The sequence below is a fragment of the Eubalaena glacialis genome, chromosome X, assembly GCF_028564815.1.
Source record: "Eubalaena glacialis isolate mEubGla1 chromosome X, mEubGla1.1.hap2.+ XY, whole genome shotgun sequence".
Lineage (NCBI taxonomy): Eukaryota > Metazoa > Chordata > Mammalia > Artiodactyla > Balaenidae > Eubalaena > Eubalaena glacialis.
Genome location: NC_083736.1, coordinates 35,221,386 through 35,231,813, shown reverse-complemented (window position 1 = coordinate 35,231,813; position 10,428 = coordinate 35,221,386). Strand labels below are relative to the sequence as shown.

The following is a 10,428-nucleotide window of genomic DNA, read 5'->3' as shown; positions in this document are numbered from 1 at the left end:
AAGGCCATGAGATGGAATAAAGGCTGGCACGACTGAGAAGCAGAAAAATGCATTGTGTGGCTGCAGAGCAGGGGAGGGAAAGAGGCATGGCCCGGGGTGAGCTGGAGAGGAGGAAGCAACCATCTCAGACAGGGCCTGGCAGGCCCTGAGCAAGAATTTGGATTTTATTCTCAGGGCAATGGAAAGCCACGGAGGGTTTTAAAGCATGATCAGATGTGCATTTTTTAAAAGATCACTCTGAGGATGTACAGATAGACAATGATGAGAAAGTATAGCTAGCGGTAGAAGTCGAATTTAGGTGGTAGGTATAAGTGCTCACTGTAAAATCATTTCAACTTTTCTGCATGTTTGAACATTTTAAGATAACATGTTGGGAAAATCTGGCCACCCTATGGAGAGTGGATTGAGGGAGGGCAAGAGTGGCTGCAAAGATAGCAGCTAGGAGACCTGTAATAATCGTAGAGAGGCATAATGGTGGCTTGTACTCGGGTGGTGGCATGGAGATGGTGAAAACTGGACAGGCTTTTGAGATATTTAGGAGGTAGAATCAATATGATTTCCTGATTGATTTTGCCTCGGGGTAAGGAAGAGGCATAAATCAAAGATCACTAATTTGAAAAGATATATGCACCCAATGTTCACAGCAGCACTATTCACAATAGCCAAGGTGTGAAAGCAACCTAAGTGCCCATCAACAGATGAATGGATAAAGAAGCTGTGGTAGATATATACAATGGAATATTACTCAGCCATAAAAAAAGAACAAAATTTTGCCATTTGCAGCAACATGGATGGACTTGGAGGGCATTATGCTTAGTGAAATAAATCAGAGAAAGACAAATACTGTGTTTTCACTTATATGTGGGATCTGAAAAATAAAACGAATGAACAAATTTAACAAAACAGAAACAGGGGACTTCCCTGGTGGTGCAGTGGTTAAGAATTCACCTGCCAATGCAGGGGACACGGGTTCGAGCCCTGGTCCGGGAAGATCCCACATGCCATGGAGCAACTAAGACCGTGCGCCACAACTACTGAGCCTGCGCTCTAGAGCCCACGAGCCACAACTACTGAGCCCAAGTGCCACAACTACGGAAGCCCGCACACCTAGAGCCTGTGATCCACAAGAAGCCACCGCAATGAAGAGTAGCCCCCGCTCCCTGCAACTAGAGAAAGCCCTCGCGCAGCAACGAAGACCCAACGCAGCCAAATAAATAAATAAATTAATTAATTAATTAAAAATAAAAACAGAAACAGGTTCACAGATACAGAGAACAAAGTAGTGGTCACCAGAGGGAAGAGGGATGGGGGGAGGGGCAAAACAGATGAAGGGAATTAAGAGGTACAAACTACTAGGTATCAAATAAATACGTTACAAGGATGTAATGTACAGCACATGAAATATTCTCAACATTTTAGAATAACTGTAGTATAAAAATATCAAATTACTATGTTGTACAGCTGAAACTAACATAGTATTGTTAAGTCAGCTATATGTCAATAAAAAAAAAGATCACTATCCAGTGTCTAGTTAGCATAACCTGGTGGATGATGGTACCAGGTACCGAGACAGGATGTACTGGAGTAGAAAGACATGGGTGTAAGAGAGAAGGTAGAATAAAGAGTTCATTTTTTACTATGTCGAGAGCGTGAGCAATCTTGGTGGAGATATCATATAGGTGGTTGGATCTGGGGCTGGGAGGAAGGATCTGGGTTGGGGATGTGAATCTGTAGTTATAAGCATATAAATAATCATAAAACCATGAGCGTACAATACATGATAATGCCGGAGAGGATGGATAAAGTGAGGAGAAAAGAAAGAACAAGCATCAAAGAATCCAATGTTAACAATCTTTAACAGAGAAGGAAAGGGAACAATTAATGAAACAGAAAAATTAGGCATGTATGATATTGCCAAAGACCTCTACTGAAGGGCTTTTGGGTTGTTTCCAATCTTCTGCAAGCAATACCCTTGTATGTACTCATTTCTCACATATGTATCTATCTCTGTAGGATAAATACCCAAAAGTAGAATTGCTGTGCAATATACACATCTCATTTTGAATTTCAAAGTGTTTATTTTTGAAAAAAAGATTGCTTAGAAAAGCCACCAAACATAGATAGCTTAGTTAACCATATTTAATGTGGCATTTGATAGGACTGGTTAAATAAATTTAATATATCCCATAATGTAATACCCTGTTGCCATAAAAAAGAATGAGGCTGTCAATATATTCTGATATGGAAGAGGAAGGGGTAGGACTTACTTTTCACAATTTTGAACTATTTGAGTTTTATGCCATTCACATGTATCACTTACATTAAAAATATTTTTTGTACTTCTACACTATACTTAAAAAAGAGTAACCTAAAGATCAATTTACCTTTTATTTTTAAGAGCCACACCAACAGGTTTCTGATGGACTTAGGCACACCTGGGTCTTGCATTATGGAAATACCCAGTTAGATGTTGGATTTTATGAAGTCACGACACAGAATTGCTCTGACCGTGGCAAAGGTCTGAATACACAAAGTTCATGCTCATCTTGAGTTCAAGTTATAAATTTTGGAATTGATTAATTTTGCCACTTTTATTATTAGTGAATAAATCTACCTCATTTTGTCTACTTTAGAGATGTCTCCAGGCTTCACCATCGCCACCCTCTCTCACCTCCCCTAAAAATGTCTCTGAAGACATACTCAGTCACATCAAGTCTGAAGACAATTTATATTTCTAATATAGGAAGTAGTGATGATCATACACTTTTTGTTTTCTGTTTTTAAGAAGGGCAACATAGAGATACGTGTGTGAGTTTAAAAAAATGTACCATATGCACTAAGCTACACTAGACTAATAACTTCAATTTTCTAGAATTAGAGAGCCTGTTTTTTTTTAATAATAATGACTATGGATTGCTTATTCCCCTTTCTAAGAATAATGATAAATATATTCTTAAACCTGTTTTCAAAATTCAAGAAGAAATTCAGAACATGGAACAATTAGCTAGAATAAGCCTGAAGATGATTCTAGCTTTCCTACTAGTAAGATTCAGTATCTATCCTTTTAAGGATTTTATCATACATGAATTCAAGTGAAAAAATGAGCTGAGGGGCTAGAATATGATTCCAGAAGAAGATTGGGTCAGGTACGTTCATACACAAATAATCACACTCTGCCCCACCTCCCTTGGTCTATGTCTTCTTGTCCATCACGATAAGCATAGGGTCACGCCAAAGGCCACAGTGCAAAGAACACTGGCCTAGGGGTCACACCCTGGATTTAAGTCTGGATACACTCACAGCTTCTATATGATCTTGGGCAAATCATTTCTGCTTTCTGGGCTGCGGATTTGGAATCTTCAAAATGAGGAACCAGGTCTGAGGTCCCTTTCAGCTTTAGCTCCCTTCATATCTAAGTTTGGTGGCTAAAGTCTCTGGAATCCCAGGTGACAGAAGGTCAGGTAGATTGAACTCCTTGCCACAATCCTTCATTCCTTCCTGCATCCTCGCTCTTGCCGTGGCTTCAATGTGAGTAGAGTACATTCCCCTGCCTCTTGATTTTGGGCTTGGCCATATGACTTCCTTTGAGCAATGGGATATCGTAGACATAACACAAGTAGGGGCTCAAAAATGTGCATCGCTTCTTATTCCCTCTTAGTTAATAGCTTAGAACATTTTATAAAATAAATGTTTACAACAGAGCTAAGAGCTAGGTCATAATTAGGGTGACTCTACATCCCAATTTTGCCAGGTCAATCCTGGTTTACATCTGTTGTTCTGGTGTAATGATTTAGCTCTCTTCACTCCCAAAAGTGGGATGATTTAGAGTATCAATTACATAGCCACCACAGAAAAACCTCAGTTCACCTTGAAAACTTACCCGGTTAATCCACAAGTTGGCTACAATAAGAGGGCCACGCCCTTGCCCCAGCGTCCATCCCCACGATGCCTTCTTTGGATCATGGGGATTCCCACTATCCCCTCTTCTTACTCTTCAAGTGGTCTACATTCCAAGTGGCCCCCCTTTCCCTCAAACCTTGAGAAAACCTAAAGTCACTCACAATTAGAAAAAGTTTGGGGACTCCCAATCTCAACTGCAGCTTCAAATAAGCATGTGCCATTTCCCCTACGGTATAAAGCCTATGAATCATTGCACAATTTGCTTGTTGACACGACAGCGTGGTATACTTTCTATCATCCAATCAAAAAAGCCCTGGCCCATGGACATAGAGAGGTACATGCTTTTTCAGACACCTGGCAAGACCCTAGGCGTTCATAACACTGACATCTCTTCCTCTCAGGTCCCAATACCCTCCGGTGAGAAATGGCAGGGAAGCAGACTCCAGGTCCCAAGCCTGCTACTGGTAGGAAATAACCACCAGACCGTCCCAAGAGGCCTCATTTTGGAGAACTGGTACCTTCAGAGCTTACTCTTGCCCATGCTGGCACGCAGCATGAGTACGCCCTCTACCGGAGTCCCAGGATTGTCCGCCATCTTCTGCCAGAGGCGTTGCTCTTCCCCCTGAGAGTCCATCCAACCCACGGTCTGCCCATGGCTCACACCTGAAGAAGGGAAAGGGGAGCATTACACTTTACAAATGGAATGTTTTGATCTTCTGGAAGACACCTATCAACCTCTGAGGGGGATCTGCTGACCAGAGAGCCCTTCAGTGGCTTGTTCTCACCGTATCTAGTGAGTAGAGTTAGCATGGACTTCATCCTTTGTAGCCTGCATTCCTCTCCTCTGCCTAGATGATGGGGAACAAATCAGGATGGCCCTAGGGGCTCATTTCTTCCTCACTTTGGTAGTTTAAGTAGAAAGCTGGCTCATCTAGACTGAGTTAACACAACAGAAGAACAGGCTGAACTGGGAGTTTTTGTTTTAGTGGCAGAGATAGTCTTGGCTCTCCCTAATCTATACACGTGCTCTGCTGCTGTAATTCCCCCCACCCCCCAATTCGCCCTGTTACAGTTGTGTCTTGTGGAATCAGTGGTGTGTTTCCATGACCTGTTTGAACAACATGAGACATTTTTTTTTTAGGGAAAAAATGGATTTCCTTTCGATTCAAGCAGTGTAATGGCTGCAAGCATGGAAAGAACTGAGAAGAGGCTGAAGTCAAGTTGGTCTTGGAAGTCCTTCTCTCCCCGGTCAGAAGCATGTGCTGTCTTGGTGATCCTCTCCCGAGCAAATCCTGAAGTAAGTTCCCAGACTAGTTGAAATTCACTTAGACTAAAGTGTAAATGGTATTTTATGAAAGGACTGAATATAAGCATTATATACCCCAAACTTCTAGCTGAAGGATACAAAGTTACACAGTAGTAATTTTAACAATGAACCAATCCTTGGCTAAAGTAATGGAGCATCTGTGGAAATTTCGAGAGTCGGCTAAGAGGAAACTACATATACACTTAGGACACATCAAACCTGCAGGAACCACTCCCCTGCCCCACGCCAAGTCACAGACTATCTCAGGGTTACCAAGTCCCTCACCGCTTCCAGAATTCAAACGAACTCCTCCCAGAAAGATGTTGCTGGAAAAGGCCTCCTTGTCCCAGACGGTAAGTTCTAGGCAAACATTCTTTAAATCCTGGGGATGCAGGCCAGTGAACATGAAGGTATGATTCCACTGAGGGTTAACACTCTTTTTTATTACCAGAGTTTTGTGCTTGGTGGCTTTGCTATCATCAGGGAGCAGGTAGCTGCAGGAGAAAACACAATCAAGCCATCAGTGAGACAGTAAAGCAGAAAAAGGCACCCTTGCGTAGTCATGTCAATTTCCCATAATTCCTCGTGTGTGTGTGTGTGTGTGTGTGTGTGTGTTTATCTGTGTGTGTCTATTTGATTTTCTTTCCCAGCATCATATATGCTTAAATCTGGGTTTATTTAGTGGAATGGTTTATTATTTCTTTTAAGTGGGGCAATAGTAAAATGCCCACACTCTCCTTTCTTTTTTTAAAAATATTTATTTATTTGGTTGCACTGGGTCTTAGTTGTGGCACGTGGGCTCCTTAGTTGCGGCAGGCGGGCTCCTTAGTTGCGGCATGCATGTGGGATCTAGTTCTCTGACCAGGGATGGAACCCGGGACCCCTGCATTGGGAGCACAGTCTTATCCACTGTGCCACCAGGGAAGTCCCCCGTCCTCTCCTTTCTAATCCTGTATTGGTCCTTCCCTCCTACTGAAATGAAAATACCTCCTGTGGGAGACACTATGTAATAATGTTCTGCCTCCTATCACCTTTGGCCCACCTCTGAGGTGACATGAAGCCACGATGAGCACTTCCTGGCATGTGGACAGCTTCCCACTTCAAGCGTCTGTGTCTCTTTGCTTCTCCAATTAAGGACTTTGGTGCTCTGTGAGCTGATTCAGCTTCTGTGCAGGAAACCCTGGGATTACTGGGAATTTAATGTCCCCAGGAGCAACCCTCAACCAATGAGTTTTAGAAATTGGTGGATGAGTCTCCCAGCTTCCCTGTCCCTTGAAGGGATGATCCTAAGGTACATTCCACAGAGTTCCTTGATGCTTCCTTAGTGGAACTGAGCCCAGTTGCTCACAGTGGTAACCTGCCTAGTAACATATTTTTATCAACTTCCCTCCCTTCCCTGTCTCACTTTCTCTACTCCGTTTTTGATCATAGTACCTGATGAGTCAGGGAGCAGACTTTACGGAAGGAGACTTATGGGTATGAAATTAGTACATCAAACATGAAAAATACCACAAATGACCTTACAATAAAGAAGATACATTATGACACTTGAGAATTCATTTCATGTACCAAACAGAGACTGCTTACCTCCCAATATTCATTCTCTCGCTATTTTTCTCAAAAAAAAACCCCCCAAATCCTCATTTTTTTAAAGTTAGGCACAAGATTGTCCAGAATAAAGACTACATTCCCCAGCCTCCCTTGTAGCTCATATAGCCATGTGACTAAGTTCTGGCCAATGGGATACCTTACCTTTAGTCTTTGTTTATACACGAGAGAAAAAACTTTTGTCTTGTTTAAGCCACTGTTATGTTGGCTCACGGACAGACCTAATACTTACTGATATATTTTATAATATTAAATTTTACACAAAGGTCTATTCTTGCTCTCTCATGCTCTTTTTCAAAAAATCTGAGGTCCCTTTAAAATCAGCTCAATGTTTAAGTGTAACCAGGGAGAGAATTTACTAGAAAGTTACTGGCCTTTAAAAAGGAAAAAAAAAAAAAAAAATATATATATATATATAAAACAAAGATACTGTCCTTTATTATCTCTGCTTCATAAATGTTCAACATGATAAAGTAAAAACTATTCCAGAAGATGTTAAGTCATCCGTGCAAGGCCACAGTGAGTTCATGGGCGAGAAGCCATACCCTTATCCCACCAGTGAGCAGGAAGAGGCCAGAACTAGATGGTAGGGCTGGGGAGGCAAATTTCAACGGCAGGATCCACAGAAAGCATTTCTTCTGTGCTTAAACCTCCTGGGAGAAAGAGTCAAGGACAGATGGACCAGGATTCAGGCACACACACTCACCAGTGGGGAAGCCCCAGACATCTGCTTCTCCTTATTATCGCCCTTACCAAAGTTAGACTGTGTGAGCATAAAGGTTTGACTCATTTCCTTGTAGGGAAAATTACACTTTTCCAAGAAGGACTGAGGAGAGGAATGATACTGTCATCTGACTCAAAGAATTAACCTCACGGCTGGCATCACGGGACTTTGTTTTACCTTATGCATTTTGTGGTGCTCTGTGAGACCAGGGACCATGTCTTATTTTTGGAACTGCAGGACTTAGTGCTTGGAACGTGTGCATGTATGTGTTTGTTGCAATGAATGAAAAATATCCCGCTGGTTCTAGTTCTTCTAATTATAGGAGAAAAATCTCAAATAGAAATCAGGAGGGATTTGTTGTTTGGGTTGCCTTGAATGGGTAAGAATGTCCATTAAAAGGGCTGCATTCCCTCAAGAAACTGCCCCGGGCTCCACGAAGTGGGCACAAATGCCCAAGAGGCAGTCTTGGAGTTTCCCCAAGGCACTCTCCAGTGGATATCTCTAGGGATGATGCTCTGACATCTCCACTTTTTACAAGTTCCCCCAAGAGAGCAAAATACCAAGGATCCAATATTTTTGTTGACGTTGCATATAGTCAGTACCAAATGATAACAAAGCACAAGTATATTACATGTAGAAAATCATACTTTCTCCTGCTGTGAGAAACGAATCTCAAAGGAAAATTTGCCAGTCTTGAGGGCGAGAGTCACGGGACATCCTGAAATATGCTAGAAGCAGGCTGAGAGCTAGAATAAGCAGATCTCTCTTGCATTGTTTTCAATGTAAGCGCCAGCATTGAAGGGGAGTTCTTTCCTAGCACACATTTAGAATAAGAACAACACAGAAGCCTCACAGCCACCACTGTCTCATGGATCACAGACCTTTTCATCTCCCATTAAGTATCATCGAAAATGAGCTCAAACAAAATTACCCCTTCACAAAACTATCAGAAGTGCCTCCTGATTTCACCGCTGTCAAATTCTTTGCCTCTTTGATGAACACTTCTAGGATTCCTCCAGGGATGACAGGAGAATCCTTCTTCTTTCCTCGTTTAAAGGTCTTCTTTCCTGCATCAGCCATCAGAGAAAAAGCGAAAAAGAGAGAAAGAGAGCCAGAGAGAGAGAGAATGAGGGAAGGAGGGAGGAAGAGAGAATGAAAGAGAAAGAGAGAATGAGAATGGGGGGGAGGGGAAGAGAAAGAGAAAAGAAGGGAAGGGAAGAGAGATAGATCATGGGTTCCATTTCAAAATTTACAAATAAAATCCACAAAGATTTATTTCATTTTCAGAGTGAATGAGATCTTTACATTATTATATACTTTTCCATGTAATCACTTAAATGTTTTTTACTCCACTGCATTCCTTCTGGATATATCTTTCATTTTCGTTGAAAAAAAATGAGCAAATAAATTTTAAAAAAATTAAATACTCCCCTATAACATATAAAGGGATAAAACAGAAAAGACCCTGAGAGCTGCCTGGGCCACATCCCTGCTCTCTGTGAGGAACAGCTACAATGAAAGCCACACACATGTGCCAAGACCCCCAAAGAGAAAATTCCTAACTCCCGTCTTGGATATTTTAGTCTCGTACATTGTCAACTCCATGCCGGGCCAGCTCTAAAGGCTATAGCTCAGACACAATTACATTTGGGGGTGAGAGGAAACTCTTCCCACATCACATTTTTATTCTGATGACGTACGCTCAACATGAATAACGACCGCCTCCACCACCACCTTTATTTAACACTGTTCTAAGTGCTTTGTATGAATGAACCTATTTAATTCTTGCAATATCCCTAAGAAGTGAGGCAACTGAGGCTGAGAGATAGTCATTTAGTTGCACAGGGTCACAATGACAAGGGTGATAGGAAAAGAAAGATAAAGGAAGCTGCCTGTAGGAGTTGAAGAAAGAAGAAGGGCAAAAGGGATTTAAAAGTTGACTCCGTCTGGATTTTTCCTTTGTATTCTGTGTTCCAGGTTAATTTCTTTCTCAAGATGCCCTGAGCAGCTGTGAATGTCATAAATCCAGACAGCAGCTTTCTACACCTCCCCTCTCAGCAGGCCATCCCCCATCTCCCCCTACCCCCCACTCTACCCGGCAGGGGGGGAAGATCCTATATGTCCTGGACTTCCAGGAAACAAATCTCAACATTAAGGTTGGTCTCTAAGTATGAACTCTGTCCTTTCCTTGTAAGAATCTGACATCCTTCCCCATACACAGTATATACTTTTCGACTCTCCTTAAACGACAGTGACACCTAACCCTTTCCATTTCATCTGTGTAATGTAAAAGTAACAGAGCCCACCAACCCCTGATCCCTATTTCCACACTTCTAGAAACGGAATGTCCCCGATCAAAGTCATTGATTAGTTTTCTCTACCTTGAAGCTGTCCTAGTGGAAGTGTCAGGTTCTCCTCTGGGGGTATGTAACGTAAAATGACTGTCAGCTCTCCTTTGTACTGAAGGCCAATATCAGCAGCAAATTCCACCTGGCCAAGAGGAGACAGGCGAAAAGAAAAGGTGAGAATGCTTGGTTTGTAATTTTGTAGCCCATATTTGAATGTACAATATTCACTTGGTAGCGTAAATGTGACAATTTATTCCCATTCAACTATGTTGGCACTTATTGGTTCAAGAGATGCCTCAGGCATGAGAAAAGAGAGGCTGGAAAACTCTATGAAGGTATTTGAGTATAACATTTAACGCTAAAGTAAAAGGAATTTGAGAGGAGATATATAACACACATTCGGTGAATCAATGGACACTGAGTGCCTGTGATGCTTTGAGAACTGGACCCATCATCGAACATACCCAAATAATTTGGGGTATGAGGCAGGAATAAAGATGTCACTGAAAACAGCCCCAGAAGATACTTCTGTCTATCTGTCC

The 10,428-nt window shown here is 42.0% G+C and overlaps 1 protein-coding gene across 2 annotated transcripts in view; it reads right to left on the bottom strand.

Annotated features, from left to right (window-relative positions):
• Positions 1-4,406: 4,406 nt before the first annotated feature.
• The window catches only part of SYTL5 (synaptotagmin like 5), a 94,737-nt gene continuing 88,715 nt past the window's right edge, over positions 4,407-10,428 (bottom strand). For both annotated transcript variants that reach the window (XM_061178709.1, XM_061178710.1), the window contains 4 exons: positions 9,920-10,028; positions 8,470-8,605; positions 5,492-5,700; positions 4,407-4,563 (listed from right to left, as the gene is read on the bottom strand). In XM_061178709.1, the coding sequence (XP_061034692.1) occupies positions 4,421-4,563; positions 5,492-5,700; positions 8,470-8,605; positions 9,920-10,028 (597 nt within the window). In that variant the 3' untranslated portion in view covers positions 4,407-4,420. The remainder of the gene's footprint in view (positions 4,564-5,491; positions 5,701-8,469; positions 8,606-9,919; positions 10,029-10,428) is intronic.